At 37.3% G+C, this 23907-nt stretch overlaps 1 protein-coding gene across 1 annotated transcript in view; it reads right to left on the reverse strand.

The window, feature by feature from the left end:
• Window positions 1–23907, reverse strand: part of LOC105474842 (contactin associated protein 2) — a 2256224-nt gene that overhangs the window by 1003671 nt on the left and 1228646 nt on the right. The window contains exon 10 of the mRNA XM_011729645.2: window positions 7218–7389. Within this exon, the coding sequence (XP_011727947.2) occupies window positions 7218–7389 (172 nt within the window). The remainder of the gene's footprint in view (window positions 1–7217; window positions 7390–23907) is intronic.

The raw sequence follows: 23907 nt of genomic DNA on the forward strand, positions 1-23907 counted from the left end.
GTCTGAGTTAGGATAAGGGGCCATGGCAACCAAACTTTGATCATGCACATAAAGCCTCCAGGTAGCAAGCTTCAGAGAGAATGGATTGTAAATGATTCTTATCAGACTTAAAGAGACTATTCAATCAGTCTTAAGGTCTCTGTGTTGATGTCTGTTAGGCATGTCTGACCTAAACTAATTTTTTTTTTCAGGATTATTTGGAATGCCCTTGGCTGAGGGGAAGGTTCATCAGTCAGTTTGAGGGCTTAGAATTTTATATTTGGTTTACACAGCAGAGACTTAGGAATCCTATGATGGCCTTTGAGGGTCTAATGTGTAGAGGGCCTCATGTCAGCCTGAGTGGCTGTGTAGAGCAGATATGGAGGGATGGCATGCTGAAGCAAAGGGAGTGTAGCCTAAGGAAGCTGTCCCCAATGCCTAACCTCTCCCCGACAACACATATGCCATGATTCATTTCAGCTTGTATGTAGTCTCCAAAAGATACAGAAATCACTGTGTGTCCCTACAGGGCCTATAAAATGCTTAGATGGCTGGTAGATCAGATGAAGGTATTAGGAGAAAGAACACCTAGTGTGTATAGTCACCAGCCATGCTAGTTTACCCAGAACTGAGGGGTTTCTCCAGGTGTGGGACTCTCAATGCTAAAACCAAATGGGACTCATACATGCTAGGAATAGCTGTCACCTTAAACACAGATCCCAGAATTGAAGTCTGGCGATACCCATGTCATATCTGAAGGTCAGCAGGAACAGGTGTCATGACAGTGGGTGGCAGGGACTGAGGTGGGACCCTGAAGACCGACCAGGCTGGGGACTCACAGAGAGCTCAGAGGGAACCTCGGTGGAGCAGGTGGGACAGATCCCACGCCTGTGGTGATGAGGTATTGCATAAGCTAACTCTGACCCAAGCCACGCTAGGGCATCTAGGAGAACTCTTGAAATGGTAGTACAACCACAAAAGGAAGTTTACCTTTGACTGAGATCAACTTCCACGTTGACTGAATATACACAGAAAGGAGGAGTGATTACAGTACCAAAATGTATGTGTTCAAGTATTTATCTTTTCTGCTACTGCCTAGAAATAGGAAATTAGCGAATGAAGACAAATTTTAGAAAATGATAAATGTTACATGTTTTCTTCATCTAAGTTATGAATCCAGATTTTAAGCCTGCTTTTATAGAAACTCATGACCTCTTATGTTTTGGTCCATTTTCACATAGCTGTAAAGAACTGCTTGAGACTGGGTAATTCATAAAGAAAAGAGGTTTAATTGACTCACAGCCCCACACAGCTGGAGAGGCTTTAGGAAACTTATAATCATGGCAGAAGGCAAAGGGGAAGCAAGGCATGTCTTACATGCCAGCAGGAGAGTGAGTGAAGGAGGAAAGTGCCATACTTTTAAACTATCAGATCTCATGAGAACTCACTGACCATCATGAGAACAGTAAGGGTGAAATCCACCCCCATGATCCAATCACCTCCCACCAGTCCCCTTCACTGATACACGGCAATTGCAAATCAACTTGAGATTTGGGTGGGGATACACAGCCAAACCGTATCATCCTTCTTGACCCTGCTTTCATTCGCCTTTCCAACAGAGTCAATTTAGTTTTGAGATATTTTTCATGTATCTACCTAATCCTCATTCAACGTTCTTATGAAAATTTATTTACTTATTCTTTTCTTTGAAAGAAAAAAAAATCAAACTGGATATTCTTGAAAAGAAAACATTGAATTAAAAAAAAAAAAACTGGGTCTGTGATTATGTACTTCATCCAAAAATATAATGAAGACTTAATTGCTAACTCTGCAATAGGATCTAGTCTATTCATAATTTCTCAAGTGGTAATTTTGTAGGCTATGTTTAAGTTGGGCCATTTGCATTTCCTTTTCTGCTCTCTGTGTTATCTGGGATGTTTACTGATTTTGTTTCTAAATGTATTTGTTAATATATTTTCAATGGAGGTAGACAGGAAAGAACAGGGAAGATTCTAATTCTAATGAGTCACTTTTTACTAGTGCTGACTTTAACAATATGAAATTGCTTTGGCCTCTAAACAGCTATTTAGTCCCCAAATTTCAGTCTCTAGGGGACATCACTAAAATGCAACTTAATACACTCCAAAAAGTATTATCTTTTTTTTCAAAGTCATTTCCGTATTTGAGAATTTGTTCTTCTGTATTCTGGTAAAATGATGGTACTGGTTAATTTTAGCAGTGCGGACTAGGGAAAGGGCAGGTGTTTCTGGCTCCAAGAAAAATAAAACTTAACTCATAATTACTTAGATAAATGATAGTTGATATTTTTCACATACAAATTGGTATCAGGGGCTGCTTGATCTATGGTTTTCTTGACTCTTCAGCTCTAGACATCAGGTCTACATTTAACCAAGAATGGTGGAGAGCAAGAGGGGCAACTGTATCAGGAGAACAAAAGCTTTCCCAAGAACACCACAGCTGACTTCTGCTTAGCTCTTAGCAGCCAGGACTGTGTCTCATCTCTGCTTCCGCCTAGCATAAAGCAAAAAACTTTCCTCTGGCAGCTGGGCTGTGAAGAGTGCTCTTAGGGCTGAAATAGAAACCACAATTGCAAAATGGACTTCACTATTACTCACAAAACACACAAAAAAATTGTCAAATCAAGCATGATCACCACCTAATTAAGCTCAAAATATGTTAACATCAGCTTCTTCCTAACCATGTGTCCTGGCTACAACCAAGAAAAACAAATCAAACAGTAATTCTACACCAATTCACAAGTTCTGAGGCCGATGTCTGTTGTAGCAAGTCTCCGAGTTTAGGAATTCTGACCACTACCTGCAAAGACTGACTCACTCAATCTCCTAATACCCTCCCTGACTCTCCCGCAATGTCCATCCCTCCCCAATCACCCCCCTCCCCAACTTTGAAAGACCCTATGGTTCTCCTCGTGATTCTCTCTTGAGGGAAGAAGTGAATGGACCTAACTCTGGCTAAAGGAGTGTTTCTGAAGGTTTGAGCTCTCAGGTTTTCACACCTGGAAAGAGGCTGGAGAGAAAAAGATTGAGAATAAGAGTTGAGTCAGGCATCTTAAGATGTTTGCCACAAGCAGTCAATCATGCAAGGGTCCTAGGAATGAGTAAAAGAGAGTAACAACGCAAGGAGAAAAAAAAAATGTTATCTCTGGGTATTTTACCTTTCTCAAAGAATGTTTCAGTAACTGAATGTTTGCTGACAACCCTCCTCTCTAAGAGCAGGATATCACTGAGGGGCCCAAGCTAGCAGCTTCCATTGTTACAGACCACTTCCTGCCCATTATCTACCACCTCCCCTTCCAGTTCTATGACTGCTTATAAAATGTAACTAAAGATACCAAAGACCCTCAATAGTTAAACAAAAGGGATTCTGTCAAGCACAAAGGTTAATTCTGTAACCTGCAGACACAGGCTTGTTACACGCATATATCCAACTATCTTCTTGACATTTCTACTTAGAAGTCCAGTAGACATTTCAACTCATGTTCAACCTTGAATTTCTGACTTCTGTTTTCTTTAGCCCCCTTGACTAATTTTCTCTCCAACTAGCCTTCCCAATCTGAAGAGATAGCATCTCCTTTCTTCCTGCTGTTCTTAGCAAATCATTTGGATTTATTCCTATTTTCTCTATTTTTCACACCCCACATCTAATTTGTAAGGAAACCCTACTGACTCTGCCTCCAAAATGCATTCAGAATTGGCCACATCTCACTACTTCTTGTGCTAGCACCCTGGTCTAGGCTACAAGCGTCTCTCACCTGGATTATAATGGCATAATTTTAGTTAGCCTCCTGTATGAGCTTTCTTGCTCCTACAGCCCAGATTCATCCTTTTAAGACGTGAGTACATCATGTTGCTCTATTTAGAATGCTGCAAATGACTCCTGTATTCCTACAAAATAAAAACTTACAATAACCTACAAGTCAGGAGGGCTTGTTCCGGCCTCTATTCCTTCAACTATTCTTGACCTCCTGAACTTGCCACCCTGGCTTCCATACTGATCTTGGATCATGCAAATGCCTGTTTGGTTGCCTGTGCTCTCTGGGTCAAACATTCTTTCCCTGTGTTAGTACATTCAGTTACCTTTTTCAAGTCTTGCACTAATATTATCTTTTCAATGGAGGCTTATCCTGATCAACCTATTTAAACTACAACTCAACACCTTGATCTACTGACATGCCAGCCTTCCTTGTTTTGTTCTAGTATTTTTACCCATAAAATTTATTCCTTCTCACTTGCTAGATTATTTACTTTTTAATTATAGTGTGTCATCTCTCCTTCCTCCCCTTCCCCCACCATGTGAGCTTAGAATTTTCAATAATCTTTATCTGTCCTGTTCAAGGATGTATTCCAAGTGCCTAGAATAGCTTGACATCTAGTATGCACTCAGAAAATAAATACTGAATGCATAATTCTGTAGCTTGGCATGCTTGCTCTTTCCTTGAATCAAAGCTGTGTTCAGAAAATAAGCACGTGAACAAAATAAGCCACATGCAAATCTACATACAAATCAGAAAAAATAAACTTCAAATCATAGGGTATTCCAATACAACACACAGAAAAGCTCCTTCAGACAAATATTCCCCCAACTGTTTCCCTAAGTTCTACTCATCAAATCATTGCAGCTGTGGCTATTATCTCCAAATGTTTTATAAAAGTCAGGCTTGTGTAGCTCTTTTTTTTATTTTACCTTACGTTCTCATTTATACCCTTTTCCCCCCCCCTCTCAAAAATAACTCTCAAATCGATCAAGCTGGAACTGGGAAGGAGAAAAGAAAGAGCCAGTGTAGGATTCCTTTGGGAGAATTTGGGTAATTTGAAAAGAAAGTTGTAGATACGGGGCAGTTGCAAAATCTTAGTGAGGAGAAAGAAGCAGAGATGTGCTAGGGGTGTATCGTCAAAGGGTTATCTGCATACATCACTGCTCAATGAGGACAGACTAAAACCACTGGCACTTTCACCTGGAAAGACACAGATTAAGGGTGATATCATCAACACACTCTTCAGTGGTTTAAGTAAAATAGTCCTGTCTCATACCTATGAATGTACAACACTTCACGCTTAAGATTTTGAACTGGGAACATTTTAGGTGACTAAAGGAATCTGCTGTTTCACACGTTGGTATTTAATGTACAGATGTTGTTGCCTTAAAAAAAACAGTATAAGCTAAAAATAGGTTCCATAATGGGTTTAGAAAATTCCTGGAGATGTGTCACCGGTGACTACTTTTCTGCAGCTAATCTTTTCATTTGTCATCCTAAAGAATAAACAATAAGAAAGGTGTGAACTTTGTTCTTTTAGCTGCAGGAAACTTGGCAAGATGAATATTGGGCCTGACCCATTTTGGCAAAAAAAAAAATATTTTGTGTATCTTTGTATCTGTGAAAAATTGCAATTTGTATTCTCTTTTCTGTACCTTCCCTTGTGTTGGTCTCCCAACCAAGAGTATCACCTTCCGTTTTCTTCATTTACCAAAATCCCATTCATTCTTTTGGGACCAATTTAACTCCTGTCTCTATTAGAGTCAAACATTAATATCTCAACATATCAACCTTCCTTCTTTAGTAGCCAACAATTTCTATACAATGCCTAGAAACACGATGTTTAGAGAGAAACAGCAACGTGTTACCTAGCCCATTTACTAAGCTGAAAGAGGTAATAAAATTATTGTATCATTACAGTTACTGACCTGAAAAAAAGAGCAGATTCTAAAAAAAATCCATAACTATTATGAAGAAAATATATTTTTCTGTATAAAACAATTATAATATGTAGATAATTATCTAAAATCAGAACAAATGTTCTTTAAAACATTCATCTCAGCTTTCCTGATTATTGCTGCCACTTGCTCTAGGCAGAAATAATAGCTGATACATTATTAATGGCTCAATAATTAGGAGTATATTTCCATTAAAACTGTTCACTTTTCTATTTAAATATAAACTGTTTAGGCTACTAAGATCAGTACTTGCATACATGAATAGAAATAAGCAGTATACTATGTCAGAAAGTATTATTACAAACATGAGAAGGCTTTATAAAAGTTGTATCTTACAGCCACCACAAACTGTAACTTACATGAATGCCATCTTATTCAGATTATATGAAAGCAAACTTACTTCAAAATAGATTATTTTTTATGTTTGTAAAATTCATTATTGAGTGACTTCTTAAAATATTTCTTCTTGAATAAAATAAATTTGTTAAAGACTTATGGTCTACATTGTGTTGTGGGTAGACTGAGATAGGATTAATACCTTATTTCAAAATTTTAAAAAAATTTAAAGAACTTTTATCTTCCGTAAACACAAAATTAATAAAATGATCTTTTACAATAAGACAGTTCTTCCTCAAAAGATTGAAATATATCTTAGAAAATCATATAAATTCACTAGGTTAACTTCAAATCATACATAGTTCGTTTACAGACAAAGCATCTCAAAATGAAACTTGTTCATAGTAGAATGAGAGGCACTATCTCTAAGTATGTTAAGGTCGTGTATGCTGTATAATCATAATATTTCACATAAAAGTTGCATCTTTCCACTGTGTGAGAATACAATTAAAGTTTTTTATTAAAAATTTCTCCCCAGATTTGCAAAACCAATAAAGATTTGATTTTGTCATATTTTAATATGTGTATTTTGAAAGCTGGACCAGTTACTCTAAATATTCTGCTTCAAAATACCCATGTTGCCCACTGACACTTTTGTAATATTCCTTTTCTTTCAGAAGCGGGTTTTGGAAGGACATGCTGAGGCCAAGTCATGATTGAGACAGAAAGAGAAGGCACATTTCTGCTTGTAGACACAGAAAGCAAAACTAAAAATAAACTCTCAGAGTTTCTCTACCACACTGCTGTTGCTTGCAAAACTACTCGTTGAAGGCTAAGATTCCCTGATTGGAGCCTGTTGAACAAATGCAACACCACAGTGTGTTATATATGCAACACCACAGTGTGTTATATATGCAACACCACAGTGTGTGTGTGTGTGTGTATATATATATATATATAAAATAAAAACATAAACATAAACACTGCTAATATCACAAACATACAATACATACTTTGAATGGTAATTTCCGTTTTACCTGCTTTTCTTTAATATTTATTTTTCCTTTTGGATGTTTCCCTGGTCTCACAACAGAAACATAGATTTGGAAAGTACGGACAATGTGAGGTAGGATGGAAACATCATTTACCTGTCTATGATCGCACACATGTCAATGCTGACATTTGCAAAACTTCCCGGCTTCCTTTGTGCCACTTCGTATAAATTTACAAGTTGATCATCCACTTGAATGAGCTGCATGCATCCTTGGAATGAGGGCTGAAGAACAGAGTGACTTGAGTTATTCATCTGGTTCAGAAAACCTGTGAAACAGAAGAAATGGGAATGTAAATCTGGTGTACAGTATGCTTCACTAAAATTCTTGTGGGTATTTTACCTGGCCACAGCCATCACATCCAACTACTGTTTCTTTGATCCTTGCTGATGTTATATTCAGTGTAGAAAAAGGAAGTTTTTTGAGAAAGTGAGATTATTACAGAGGAAGAAGTCAGGGTTGAATTGTAATGGGTTACCAGGTCAGTGTTTGTCTCTGGGGTCTACTGTCACTCAAATTTTCTCTTTCGACATCATCTTTCTCACTGTCACATCTTTCTGTCCCTCTGCTGTCAAAGACTCACTGTTATTCTTTCTCTGCTGAGACAGGCCTCAGAGATCAGGATACAAAACTTTAGAACTTTCGCAGCTATCTAACTGTCTTCTTGTTTCTTTGACACTTATTTCTATTTTCTTAATTCCCTATTACCTGTTATTCAGATGTCAAATAAGCCAAACTTACTATTACGAAATAAAGCAGATCAGTGTGTAACTCATTACAAAGACATATTTGCATTACAGATGCTGTTTTTTAAATTTATAAAATCTAAGGGAACATGAGAAGGAAATAAATTTAGGCATAAGGGTCAGCCACCCGGCTTTCAACATACATCTACAAGCTATCTAATATGGTATAAATACTAGATCATAATATGGTATAAATACTAGTAAATAATAACAGATGGAACTAAAATTAAAAGAGCAAGTAACAAGAGTAAACACACATACACACGCACACAAACACACACACACAAACACACACACACACACACACGCACACAGTAAATACTGTTGATTCTATGAAGAACTAGAATGCATACACCAACCTTGAGATCAGACATTAAGAGTTTATTGCTAAATAACTTTAAGAGATCACCACCAATCAATTACTATTGTATCTTTTTAAGAGAAACACGCATAATTGGGTAGAAACATGCATTATGGATGGAAAATTTGTAGGCCATAAGAGAATGATATTTTTTCAATCCCTTTAAGTATCTAAAGAAAGTCCCCAGAGTTTCTACTTTTCATATGGTTCACCATACCAAATCTGCCTACTGGGCAAATTTAAACTGTATTAATTTGTCTGCTTGCAAATCTGAAGTTATTGACACATTCACTTCATCTAATATTATATCTATAACAATAAACAATTTATATAAAATGGGTTGGAACCAAATGTTCCATTAAATGGATAAAAGTGAATTTTCAATGAAAACAAAAATTGGCCATTATATTAGTCTGTTCTCATGTTGTTAACAAAGACACGCCAAGACTGGCTAATTTATAAAGAAAAGAGGTTTAATTGACTCACAGTTGAGAATATCTCGGGAGGGCTCAGGAAATTTATAATCATGATAGAAGGGAAAGCAAGTACGTCCTTCTTCACAGGGCAGCAGCAAGGAGAAGTGTCAGGCAAAGTGGGGAAAAGACTCTATAAAACCATCGGATCTCGTGAGAACCCACTCACTATTATGAAATGGTAGAATTACCTCCCAGAGGGTCTCTCCCATGACATACGGGGATTACGGGAACTACAATTCAAGATGAGATTGGGGTGAGGACACTACCAAACCGTATCAACTGTTAAGTGATATTTTAAAAATATCTGGCCGGGCGGGGTGGCTCACGCTTCTAATCCCAGCACTTTGGGAGGCCGAGGTGGGCGGATCACGAGGTCAGGAGATCAAGACAATCCTGGCTAACATGGTGAAATCCCGTCTCTTAAAAATACAAAAAATTAGCCGGGCGTGGTGGTGGCGCCTGTGGTCCCAGCTACTCGGGAGGCTGAAGCAGGAGAATGGCGGGAACCCGGGAGGCAGAGCTGGCAGTGAGCCGAGATCACGCCACTGCACTCCAGCCTGGGCGATAGAGGGAGACTCAGTTTCCAAAAATAAATAAATAAATAAATAAATCCTATTCTTTTTGACTAAGGATACTAAGGATAGTATTTTAGGATAGCAGAAAACTTCTTTCTCTCTTCGTTAATGGATTACAATATTTAAAGTCCAATAACTGTCATTTGAATCTCCTTTAAGGATTAATCACAAAGGTATATTTTATTTTCTATTAACACAGTATTGTATAAAAATAAGACTGTATTTGAATGAACTTCTTGACCTAAAAAAATCCATATGGGACTCTATTTTAATGTTAATATATGGCTCGTGTGTGTGTGTGTGTGTGTGTGTGTATTTTCTAGTCAACCACATTTTTTTCATTTGCATTGACTTAGTCCCTTCGGAAAAATGCTAATATTAGATAAATGATCTGTTTAGACCAGTTGCATGCACACACATGATTTTCAATTGTTTAATCAAGATAAAATTGAATAGACTGTAATGTCTAAACTTAGCAGAGAGAAAACATCCAGTTGTAACTTACTGACCACTCTTAAGAAGACTCTCATTTCTATTTTTTTTTTTTCTTAATAACTGGGAGTCTCACCATATCCATACTCTCTTTGAAAGGTTTCAAAATGAAAGGATGTATCTGTGAAAATAAAAGCCACTCTGAAGCACAGCGGTTGCATAAATACCGATTACTACAAATTGGGTAGAATTAAAATTGTAAAACAAGACGTCATCAGTCACTTATAACAATATTCTGTTTGATCGTGGTAATTTTGAAGTTTGAAGTTGTTAGGTCCTTTTATTTTCCAATAGGAGATGTATTCTAGGAGAAGATAATTATAGGACAAAATACTGCATATTCATTAAGTTTTTTCTTTCCATACATTATCTTTAAATATTCCAAGATGGACATCATTAATCTTTGGCTCCTGATTTCACACCCTTTTTTTGTCCCCGTCTATAACCAGTTAGGCCTGACTTCTGTGAACAATAGAAAACTCTGCAACTTGGTCTCTGAGATTGCTTAATTTGTGGAAAGTCAATCACCATGTCATCATACACAGTCTTCTGGAGGGGCCCAGGAGAGGTAATGAATATTCATCAGGGTTGGAAATTAATTCTAAGGTGATATGTTATGCAACAATAGATATCAAATAAAGAATTTGATGTTTGGATATGCCATCCAGGTTGCTGTGAATGCCATTAATTCACTCCTTTTTATGGCTGAGTAGTATTCCACTGTATATATACCATAGTTTATCCGCTCGTTGATTGATGAGCATTTGAGCTGGTTCCATATTTTTGCAATTGTGAATTGTGCTGCTATAAACATGTGTTTTTTAATATATATACACGCAATGGAATACTACTCAGCCATAAAATTAAATGAATTAATGGCATTCACAGCAACCCAGATGGGACTGGAGACTATTATTCTAAGTGAGGTAACTCAGGAATAGAAAACCAAACATCGTACGTTCTCACTCATAAGTGGGAGCTAAGCTATGAGAATGCAAAGGCATAAAAATGATACAGTGGACTTTGTGGACTCAGGGTGGAAGAGTGGGAGGGGGTGAAGGATAAAAGACTACGAATTGGGTTCATTGTATACCGCTAAGGTATACCAAAATCTCATGAATCACCACTAAAGAACTTACTCATGTAGCCAAATACCACCTGTTTCCCCTAAAACTTATGGAAATAAAAATTGAAAATAAAATAAAATAGAATACTTTAGAGCCAAAAAAAAAAAAAAAAAAAGAATTTGATATTGGCAGAGAATTATAACAGAAACCTAAAAATGTGGCTGTGATTTAGGGAACGGAATATGCAAGTTAGTGGGACAGGCCTTAAAAGAAGCTTGATGGCTCTTGAGGAGCTGTAATGACTTAAAGGAAGGTGAGGAAAGTGTTATCGGAAATGAGAGAAAATTAGATCTTTGCTGTGTTCCGGTGGAAAGTTTAGCAACTTTGTTGCTTGTGATAATATGGAAAATAAAAAGATATACTTAAATGAAATTGTATAATCTAGCTAAGGATATTTCCAGGTAAAGTATTGAAGGAACCGCCTGGCATCTTATGTTTGTAGTAAAAGAAAAAAAAAAAATGGGAGAGAAGAAGCTAAAGAAGAACTATTACGAATGAAGAAGCCAGGCATTACTGAATTTTAAAGTAAAATGCTCTTTCAATTCCAGTCTCTCCAGATGGTGAACAATGCAAACATGAAGAAATCACATTTCTAAGCAAAGATCAAATTCCAGGAAACGTGATCTAGAGATGACAAGGAAGTGTGATTACAAAGTCTACATAAAGACCTGAGAAAATTATTAGGTATTCCTCAGAGGGACACTCCATGAGACAGAAGGCCCTCTAAACAGCTTATTTTTATGCCTTACAGGTCTTTTCAATTAAACAATAGGGATTCTAATTATCTAAGAGCATTTTCCTTCTGTAGATCTACAGAAGCTCAAGGGGTCAGGGGGAGCTTATCTTTATATAATTGTGGATGTGCCTTTTATGAAGTGGAGTAAACCTGAATAAAATTCATATAAAGTCCATTCATTTTTTTTTTTGAGACAGAGTCTTGCTCTGTCACCCAGGCTGGAGTGCAGTGGCGCAATCTCGGCTCACAGCAAGCTCCCCCTCCCGGGTTCACGCCATTCTCCTGCCTCAGCCTCCCGAGTAGCTGGAACTGCAGGCGTCCCCCACCACGCCCGGCTAATTTTTTGTACTTTTAGTAGAGATGGGGTTTCACTGTGTTAGCCAGGATGGTCCGGATCTCCTGACCTCGTGATCCGCCCACCTCGGCCTCCCAAAGTGCATTCATTTTTAAGATAACTCTATTGGAGGTAACACCACCAGCTTGTACTGAAAGGAACAGAGGTGGGACAAAATAGAAAAAGGCCTTCAACCTCCAAACTTTATGGTGAAGAGGCTATGCAGCTGTAAACATAGACAACCTTCTATATATATAAAAAAGGATGATGTAGAGTGGCAGAACTAACACAGAGGACAGAGCCAAGAGCCATGGAGAATCATTTCCAGAAAATAGCATGACTGAGTCCTAATCAAGAATGACCAACATGTGCCTGACTGGATTGCAAAACTGCTGTGGAACACTGACTTCTTTGTCTCTCTCATTTTCTCCATTTTTGAACCAGAGAGTCTAGTTTGGTTTCTCTGTGCATCATCTACCATTGTATATGTAGTGTGAGGGTGGCACAAAACTTGCTCATAGGTCTTAAGATTGACAACTGTACTTGGGAAGTGATACTCGAGTGACTATACCTAAACAGCTTCATTTTCTCTTGGAACTCTCTGAGATTCATTTTAGATTGACTTGACTTAGACGATGAGGTCCTGGAGTTTGAGCAGATGGCCCAGTGGAATAAGACTTTGGATGGCTTTTAGAGGAGGTTGGGTGTACTTCATTTGTGGAAGAAGATATGAATCTCTGTCGGCGATAGGGTGAACACTGGCAATCAGTCTCCAAGATGTCCATAAGTCTTCGCATTATGTTATTTTAAATACCTCCTAATATTTATGGCCTGTATAGTTTCCTCCACACAATCAGTGCTGCTCCATGTGACACATGGAATGTGGTGGTAGTAACAAGGTGATATGATTTCCGAGGTTAAGTATGAAGGCATTAGGGGCTGCACCTTGGTCTTTTGATCCCTTACTCCAGGGAAGCCAGCCTAAAAGCCATGGAAACCCTCAAGTAGTGAGATGGAGAGCACCTAGGAGGAGAACTAAAGTCTCTTACCAAGTGCCAACAGCAGCTTGCTAGTCATGTGAGTCTGCCATCTTGAAGAGGAGCCTCTAACCCTAGTCAAGTCATCAGCTGATTGTGGCTCTAGGAAACATGTATTTGCAGCCTCACAAGAAATATCAAGTCAGAACTGCCCAGCCAAGCTGCTCCTAAATTACTGGCCTCTTATGGAAAAGAAGAGATAATAAATTATTACTATATCGAGCCACTGAGTTTTGAGGCAATGCACTACGCAGCAATATATAACTAATACAAAGTGTAACAAACACATCCCACTATTATTTTCTCAAATAGGCTTGAATATTTAGAACTTGAAGATTACTCACACCTGCAAAACATTATGTAACTGGTGGAATATTGACAGTTCCCTTAGTCAACAATGAGTTAGAGATGTTGGATCTCTGATACTGAACCTCCTGCTGCTTTAACTCCCTTGGAAACAGAAGATAACCTATTATTTATTTTCTGTGTTTGTTCCCTTTATGAACAAATAAAATTTCAGTAAAAATACTAGTGTGTTCGTGTCTGTGATACCCTCAGTGACTACTGCAAAGCTCAGGATTTAACATACTTAGAAGATTAATAGTGGGAGTTTTTGGTAATATAAATTTGCAGCTGACATTTCGAGGGTCAGAAATGAATAGCTGTAAAATGGAACTAAAGTGAATGTAACAAAAAATTGTCAAGTTAGTAAAAAGATAATATAGAATAAAGGCAAATTTTGGCATGTTTTTGTTATATCTTTAAATTTCTATGAATTTGGAATAAAAAATACAATGTCTACACATGGGTTATTGTAACTGGTTTCTACAATCTGACAATGTGTTACAACACCCACAGTGAATTATAATCTTGTCAATCTCAATTGCATCTTACTTTCCCTGTACTAGAAACCTTCCTTCTTTACAGGAACATTGTAATTATATCACTTTACTGGCATGTCTGAAATTTCTGTTTCAAGACTTGCATATAAAAACTTCATACTTGATTTGAAGTCCACTCAGTACATTGCTATTCTTGCTGACAAAGAAAACACATGCATTTTCAAGGTTTTAAAATTTTAATTCAGAAATACATCAGTGAAAAACTTGCTGATATTTGTTTTGACATTAAAACGGCAACCTAAATTGTTGTAAGTTATAATGTTCATCTGATGGGATGGAAAAAGCAAACAGTAGACAACAAGGTTGAAAATATTACATGTTTAAAACCAAGTGCATATAAAGCTTCTCTCTGCTTATTTTAAAGTTGGGAAGGTGGTGAGGTCCAAGGGAGGCTGGTGGAATGCTTTAAGGATGTTTAAAACCACCTACTGTCTTCCTTTCAATTTGATCTTGGCAGACTGCACAAAATGTCTCCTAATCTCTACTGTTTACTCAACCTTCCTGAATAACTTAGTCAAAAACCCATTGAGCAGGGGCAGGAAAACAGCCTCAAAAAAAACTAGGGTCCAAGCAGGCAGGAAGATAGAGTGGTTCAGTGGAAGAGAGTCTAGTGGTGTCCAGGACCTGTGCACAGAGGACATCCACACAGGATCTCCACCCCACGTGGCTGGGAGATTGGTTATAGTACAGCATGATGGAGCAAATAAATAAATACATGGAAGACAGTGAGAGCCAAATTCTCAATGTCAAAGAAAGAAGGTACAAATATGAAGCATAAGAAAGACAGAATGTTCATGCCTGCAATCCCAGCACTTTGGGAGGCTGAGGCACGCAGGTCACAAGGCTAGGAGTTTGAGACCAGTCTAGCCAACATGGTGAAACTCCATCTCTACTAAAGACACAAAAAATTAGCTGGGTGTGGTTGCATGCACCTGTAATCCCAGCTACTCGGGAGACTGAGGCAGGAGAAATGCTCGAACTTGGGAGGTGGAGGTTGCAGCGAGCCAAGATTGTGCCATTGCACTCCAGCCTGGGTGACAGATGAGACTGTCTCAAAAAAGAAAAAAAGAAAGACCGAATGAACCCGGTGGGTTTGCATTAGAATTTAATCAATTAGTATAAATTTGTGGTTTTCGCTATATGTAGATAGATACAGAAATAAATATGAATGAAATTGTATATTTGGTCAATATACAGATGGTTCCTATCATCCATTGCGAACAGTCTATGAACAGGGTCCCTCTCAAAGCAATGAATAGTCCTGTTTCCCAGATCCTGGTTTCTACGCTGGGCAAAACCAAGACTCCTTGGAGAAATGACTGATTCTAAACTGTGTTACGGAAAGTACAATAAGAGTCTGGAACATTTTGCTGCACCAGTAAGTAAAGAAGTGCCCAAAGAATGATGGGGCCATGTCAGAATGACACAGGAGCCAGCCTGAAATGGCTTCTGCTCCCCAAATTAAGGACAATTTGTGTACAAAATAAATAATTTGAGTATCAAAAAGAGACTTTGAATATCAAAATAAAAAAGGGAGGAGGAAAAAAAAGGAAGCTATAGATCATATCCTACTGAATAAAATAGGAATCCAAGAGTCTGCCTGTCTAAAAATGAATCAATACATAGGGTAAATAGAAAGCTCCTCCAATAGCACTATGCTAAGTAATACATGTAACAGGAATGTAGAAAGAAGAAAGTCACCATTTGGAAACCATCATATTAATAATTAATTCAGGCAAGGCATATAAATAGGTGCTCAAATAAGTGGGTGAAAGTTGGAAGCAGAACATAGCCTCAAACTATCTCCTTAAAAATATGTATTTTTTTAAAAAAATACTCATAAACCACCCCCATCTAATGAATGAGGCCTACTATATGATAGCACAATAGGGTAAATATAGTCAATAATAATTGTATATTTTAAAATAACTTAAATAATGTAATTGGATTGTTTGTAACTCAAAGGATAAATGCTTGAGATGGATACCCCAGTCCCCATGATTGAATGCTTTTATCAAAACCTCTTATGTACCTCATAAATATATACACCTACTATGTACCCCAACATTACAAATATATGTTTACTAATTTCAAAGGGGAGAGTAGTCACTTTACATTGGAAAAACCAGGCAGATCCCTTTATAATCAAGTGATCAATGTTATTACCATGAGTAACAGGACCAGTTGACACTGGGGGCCACCTGATGAGATTCAATGAGAAGAATAAAGCATGGTGTGTAAGACATCTGTCAAAAATACAAGGCTGGGAATAATATCAAAGAAACATCAAACCAATCCAATTTCAGGACAACTGACAAATGACTGGGATAGAATATTCAAGAATGAGAAAGATGAGAAAGTTGTGAAAGTGAAGAAATGACTAAAGTGAGAGATGTTTATGATTGTCAGAGATGGAGAGCCAGAAAAACAGGGTGTGACATGTGATCCCAGAGTGGGTCCTTTTGTTGTAAAGGACTGATATGGTTTGGCTGTGTCCCCACCCAGCTCTCACCTTGAACTGTAACTCTCACAATTTCCATGTGTCATGGGACAAACCCAGTGGGAGGTAATTGAGTCATGGGGGTGGGTCTTTCCTGTGCTACTCTCATGATGGTGAACAAGTCTCACAAGATCTGATGGTTTTAAAAATGGGAGTTTCCCTGAGCAAGTTCTCTCTCTTGCCTGCCACCACCCATGTAAGATGTGACTTGCTCCTTCTTGCCTTCCACCATGATTGTGAGACTTCCCCAGCCACAAGGAACTGTAAGTACATTACGCCTCTTTCTTTTGTAAATTGCCCAGTCTCAGGTATGTTTTTATAAGCAGCATGAAAACAGACTAATACAGAACATCGGTACAAGTGGAATGCGGTGCTGCTGAAAAGAGTCCTGAAAATGTGGAAGCAGCTTTGGAACTGGTGACAGGCAGAGGTTGGAACAGATTGGAGGGCTCAGAAGAAGACAGGAAAATGTGGGGAAGTTTGGAACTCCCTAGAGACTTGTTGAATGGCTGTGACCAAAATGCTGATAATGATATGGACAATGAAATCCAGGCTGAGGTGGTCTCAGATGGAGATGAGGAACTCGTTGGGAACTGGAGCAAAGGTGACTGTTGCTATGTTTTAGCAAAGAGACTGGTGGCATTTTGCCCCTGCCCTAGAGATTTGTGAAACTTTGAACTTCAGATAGATGATTTAGGGTATCTGGCAGAAGCAATTTCTAAGCAGAAAAGCATTCGAGGGGTGATTGCGTGCTGTTAAAGGCATTCAGTTTTTAAATGGAAACAGAGCATAAAAGTTTGGAAAATTTACAACCTGACAATGTGATAGAAAAGAAAATCCAATTTTCTTAGGAGACACTCAAGCCTGCTACAGAAATCTGTATAAGTAACGAGGATCCAAATGTTAATCATCAAGACAATGGGGAAAATGTCTCCAGGGCATGTCGGAGAACTTCGCGGCAGCCCCTCCCATCACAGGTCTGGAGGTTTAGGGAGGAAACAATCATTTAATGGTTCAGGCTCGGGGTCCCTCTGCTATGTGCAGTCTAGGGGACTTGGTGCCCTGTGTCCCAGCCTCTTCAGCTGTGACTAAAAGGGGACAAGATACAGCTTGGACTGTTGCTTTAGAGAACAGAAGCCCCAAGTCTTGGCAGCTTCCATGTAGTATTGAGCCTGTGGGTGTACATGAGTCAGTAACTGAGGTTTGGGAATCTCCACCTGGATTTCAGAGGATGTGTGGAAATGCATGGATGCGCAGGCAGAAGTTTGCTGCAGAGGTGGGACCCTCATGAAGAACCTCTGCTACGGCAGTTCAGAAGGGAAATGTGGGGTCAGAGGCCCCACAAGGAGTCTCTACTGGGGCACTGCCTAGTGGAGCTGTGAGAGGAGGGACACCGTCCTCCAGACCCCAGAATGGTAGATCCAACTACAGCTTATACTGTGTGCCTGGAAAGGCCACAGACTCAACACCAGCTCTTGAAAGCGGCCAGGAAGGGGGCTATACCTTGCAAAGTCACGGGGGCAGAGCTGCCCAAGGCCACGGGAGCCCACCTCTTACATCTGCATACCTGGATATGAGACATGAAGCCAAAGGAAACATTTTGGAGCTTTAAGATTTGACGGCCTTGCTGGATTTTGGACTTGCATGGGGACTTTAGCCCCTTTGTTTTGACCAGTTTCTCTCATTTGGAACAGCTCTACTAACCCAATGCCTGTACGCCCATTGTTTCTAGGAAGTAACAAACTTGTTTTTGATTTTACAGGCTCATAAGCAGAAAGGACTTGCCTTGTCTCAGATGAGACGTCGGACTATGGACTTTTGAGTTAATGCTGAAAGGTAAGACTTTGGGGGATGGTTGGGAAGGCATGATTGGTTTTGAAATGTGATGTCTTGAGATTTGGAAGGGGCCAGAGGAGGAATGATATGGTTTCGCTCTGTCCCCATCCAACTCTCATTTTGAATTGTAACTCCCACAATTCACACGTGTCATGGGAGGAATCTGGTTGGAGGTAATTGAATCTTGAGCGTGAGTCTTTCTCGTGCTGTTCTCATGATAGTGAATAAGTCTCATGAGATCTGATGGTTTTAAAAATGGGAGTTTCCCTGCACAAGTTCTCTCTCTTTGCCTGCCACCATCCATGTAAGATGGAACTTGCTCCTCCTTGCCTTGCACCATGATTGTGAGGCTTCCCCAGCCACATGGAACTGTAAGTCCATTAAACCTCTTTCTTTTGTAAATTGCTCAATCATGAATATGTATTTATCAGCAGTGTGAAAACAGACTAATACAAGGACATTATCAAACCAGTAACAAAAGTTGTAGGAGGTCTCTGGGTGAAGGGTACACTGGTGGCCTTTTTATCCTTCTTGTAATTTTTTAGTAAGTTTTAAATTGTTTCAAAATAAAAACTATTGCATAAAATGTTATGTTCCAACTGAAATGACACTTAACGCTAAAAATTCTGTCATCCAAGAGCTCTAATTTAGATTACATTTATTCGACATTATTATGCATTCAATGTCTATGGATTATTGATGAAATTGCTCTTCCTAATGTCAGTGATAATTTTCAGGCCACTAAAGAACATTTTTCAGTCTTTCTCTTACTAGATCTGTCAGTAGCATTTGACACTTGATTCTCATATATGTATGCTATATGATCAAACCCGGATTACTTTTGTGGCTTTCAAAGACTGAATATTCTGACTCCTGACTCTTACTGCAAGGTAAATTCATATCTCTTTTAGCCAGATTTAGGCATAGAGAGATCCCTAACCCTAAAAATCGTAGGATACATTCACCCACTTACTTTGTCACTCTTCTGAAATTTACAAATTAAAACAATATTAATTAAACCATTAAATATGTGTAAGAAAATTATACATGAGTTTTACTTTTTCTGTAATATATACTTTACTCTTCAAGGAAATGTATCATATTTAGCAATAGTTCTGCCATGTTATTGTGTGGCTACTTTGCTAGTTTTCAGAGTGAATACTTAAGCTGTCTATCCTTGGTCACCATGTTTCAGCCATAATCTTCTCTATGCATCTCAGGAAAACCAAACCCTTTCTGCCTATTTTTCTCCCTTGCACTTTTCATGGTTGAGTTATCCTTATGATTCAGATCAGTTCAAATGTCACCTGCCAAGAGGCCCTCCCAGTCCAGTCAATTTCAAATTATTCTATAAAGTTTTTTTCATTTTAGATCTTCAACTACTAATTTCTTCTTACAGAATTTGTCACAATTTATAATTATCTGCATTGGTTTATTTAGTTACATATGTGTGTGGGGTGTGTGTGTGGTGTATACACTTCTGAATATGTTATTTTCCTTTTCTAGTATATTCATTTTATGAATCAGGGATTCATAAACGATTTTTATTTTTTTACTTTAAGTCCTGGGATACATGTGCAGAACATGCAGGTTTGTTACATAGATATACATGTGCCATGGTGGTTTGCTGCACCTATCAATCCGTCATCTAGGTTTTAAGCCCCACATGAATTAGGTATTTGTCCTAATGCCCCTCCCTCCCCTTCCAGGCCACGGTGTGTGGTGTTTCCCTCCCTGTGTCCATGTGTTCTCATTGTTCAGCTCCCACTTATGAGTGAGACTGTGTGGTGTTTGGGTTTCTGCTTCTACTATAAAGACACATGCCCATGTATGTTTATTACAGCACTATGTATCTTTTTAGAAATATTTGTTGACACAAAATTCACACACCTTAAAAATCACCACCTTACTTATTTAAAACAATCCATATGATAAAGGAGAGAAGATCAAGATGCAAGGTATTTATTACGTCTGAAAATAGTGACAAAAATATCTTCGTTAAAACATAATATACATTGTTTTCCAGACTTATGGACCTCTCTATATTTGTTAGGTGAATGATCAGTTGAATGAATGCGTTAATTTTTTTGAAAAAAAAAAATGTATTGAGTAAGGCAGATACAGAGCCAGGAGAGAGGAATGGTATTAAACTGCTGGTCAGAGACCTTTCTGATAAGAGAACTGACAACAAGACCTCAAGGAAGTAAAGCTGTAACATTAAGTATCACTTTTTTTCTAGGATAAAAATAGTGTTGGTAATTTCAATCCTTTTTATATTTATTAAGCACCTAAAACATATTGCTTTTGTCCTCAGGAATGCTATCATCTCATTAGGAAGTTAAACCACAGAAATAGCAATATAATAGGATTAAAAACAATGTTACTGCTCATTCATATGAGTAGAGAAAATGGCAGTATTAAAAAGTTTGAGAAGGCACCACTCTCTTCTTGATAATTTATCTTTCTTTGGCTAACAACATACTACATCATCTGGGGTTTTCCTTTGACTTTTCTGACAATCACATTTCAACCTCCTGTACTGACTTCTTGTCTCTTAGCTCGTCTGTAAGTGAGCGAGTTCCTAAAGTTTTTTCTAGGCTACTTCTGTTTTCTTGGTAGAGTCTCCTTAATAAAGACCTCATCCAAAGCCATTGCTTCAACTACCAACTATCTCTAATCATATCTCCATCTCAGCTCTGTCCTCTGAACTCCACACTAATGGATCCAAAGCTTATTTTGATTCTTTCGTTTTAATGTTTCACTCATGTTCAAAACTCAAGATACTGCTGGTATTCTGCCATTGTCTTTATATCACTGGTCACTCAAAAAGTCTTCTCTTCAATTTCTTTATCAATAAATTTGTGCACATCAATCAATCAAGAGTTGATCCTGGCCCTTCCATCCTCACTCTGCAAAATGCACCATCATGTCATATTAATTCTACCTGTTGAATAGCCCTCTTTCTCTTCATGCCCACCTGAGCCCAGACTACCACAGCTTTTCTACTATCCACTTCTAATTTGTTTCTGGCTTGAAGTTTGAGGTGTCTCTATCAAAGATATTAATCTGATTCTGTTATGCTCCTGTTCAAGAGCCTTTTATTTATTTAATAAAATAAACTCAGGTATTTTGAAAATGCCCAGGATCATTTTTTGCCTCTAAATGATCTGGTTTTCCAAATTCAAAATATGTTTGTAGTGATTTACAAATTATTATGCCATATATAAATAAGAAAATATTTATTTTAAAAAATGATGTTTATTAGATTAATTGACTTTATTTAATGAAAATTAATTTGGTATAATTTATTGGGCCATTTAGAGTAGCTATATTATTTTAAATTATCTATACTTTAGCCAGAATATTTCAAAATATTTAAGGTTTAGAATGTTACTTTTATACATGGATATTTATTATAACTATATTGTGTTAGTTATATCAACTGTTTTTTAATATTATTTGTGGGTTTCCCATCTTACATAATACTCATTATATATAAAATATGTTTATACTAAAGTTGGCTTAACATTAAAAGACAGTGATATGTTTGAGTATCTTTTAATAAGAATAAAGATATTTACAAGAACATAAAAATGAAAAGAACTTAGACAAGCAGACTAGTATTTTGACAAACTGGGATACTGAGCAGTTTGCAAATCAAATTATACAAAATGATTTAAAAAGTCATCATTGCCTAGGGGCCACAACAAAAGGAAGTACAGAAGAATCAAACTGAATAATTTGACACTTTCATGTATTTTTTTACATAGTCTTTTTTCATGACCCAGTTGTGTATTTAAATACAGAAAATGCAAAACATAAAATAAATAATTTTTATATCAGATAACTTTAATTCCTTATATCCACAAACTGCTAGTATATCTAAAACATAGGCAGATGCAGTCATAATGTAAAATAATATTGTCTTACTGATTTTTTTCTTATAAGTGTAAACATTTTTTAATTACTATGAAATTATACAATATTTTGAAAAATACAATGTTGGTGGTTGGAAGCTTGGGCTGCAGAATAGCCAGAACTGGTTTAAGATGTATTTGTGTGACCTTGACTAATTCACTCATCCTGTCTTAATTCCAGCTTTTTTCATTTGTAAGGAAGGAATTAATAATACCCAGTTCTTATGGTTTTTGTAAACTGTTAAATAAAACACTGTATTAAAAGCCCCTAGTACAGTGACTGACACCCAGCAGCTGCTCAGTCAGTTCTGCTATTGTCATTGAGCGTTTGTTTGAATTAGACAGCTTTGATGGAATAGCATGAAAGTTTCTCATGTTTAAAAATATTTTGTATTTGAAAGATTCGTTTTTTACTGTATTTAAAAAACAAAAAAAATGAGAAAATAATTTCTCAGCCTCATCTATATTGTCATTTTGAAAGTCTACATATTTTCCAAATACTTTCATATGGGGGAAGGCTCTGCTTTTTAAAAAGTTAGTATGATTGCATGTGGACAAGTAAAATATGAACACAAACTAGACTCACAATTATCTGCATTAAGATGGTAGGGAAAATCCAAACAGTACGAAATCAAGCACAATTTTCTCTGGCTTCAGGATACTTCTATATATGACGATATATTTTAGTATTCTTTTAATTTGATATTAACTTTAAATCAATAACAAAGTCAGATTGTGAGGCGCTGTCTTAGGAGTTGCTTTGAAATTGGTGAGGCAAGAAATGCTTCGGGTAACATGGGCTCTTCCCTTTGTCACCTTAACATTTTTCTGCCTTTTTTTTTTTTTTTTTTTTAGCTCTGATGCTTAGGAGTGTGCTTGGCCTAAAATAGGAACCTGTGACTGCCCTTCTTCCTCCTGCTTCTTCTTTTCTTTGTTGTTACGATGTTTGTTATTGTTTGCGTTATTATTATTAATCTTGATATAATCTTTTGAAGCTTTTCAATTTTGTGTACTTGGTATAAATAATATGCTTTTACATGGTATAAAAATGTCTTCATGTTCATTGATGAAGCGCAATGCTAAAATGTAAATGCAAAATGCTACAAGAGCACCTAGAAATTTCATTCATCACAAAACCCTTCAATAAAAATCAAGGGTTTTTTTTTCAACATTATAATGTCTATTCTGAGATGTTTTAAAACATGACTTTTTGTATCTGAAAACATTTCTAAAATATTAACTGTATCCCAAATGTTTATAATAACATAAGTTTTCTGATATGAGATAATTTATTTAAGATACTTAACACTCAGTAATATCACATTACATAATAGGAAAGAGAAACAATAATCTCTAAGAATTATATTTTCTAGGATGAAGCAACATGGGAGCCTGAAAAATTTCCAGTTTCAAACATCTAAAAATGCTAAATAAAACATAATACACATCTTTTAAGTTATGTATCTGAACATCCAATAAAATAGGAGCTTTTAGGTATCAAGAAAAAAAGAGAGAACTGAAATTCGGGGTGTTAGCCGATGGTGAGCTATAGTATTCAGAGAGTACTTACTAATCTTTATAATGCAGAAGTTTGTATTGAAAGGCCAAACAGAATTAGAAATCAAGTAACAGACCTGCGCAAAAATAGGAACTCCTTCATGCCCTTAGCCCCACCACATAAAACCTGAGAATCTCAGTGAAGCAGATCCTGGAGAAAAACTCACTAGTCAGCAAAGAGGGATGACAA

This window comes from Macaca nemestrina, chromosome 4, assembly GCF_043159975.1.
Source record: "Macaca nemestrina isolate mMacNem1 chromosome 4, mMacNem.hap1, whole genome shotgun sequence".
Taxonomy (NCBI): Eukaryota; Metazoa; Chordata; class Mammalia; order Primates; family Cercopithecidae; genus Macaca; species Macaca nemestrina.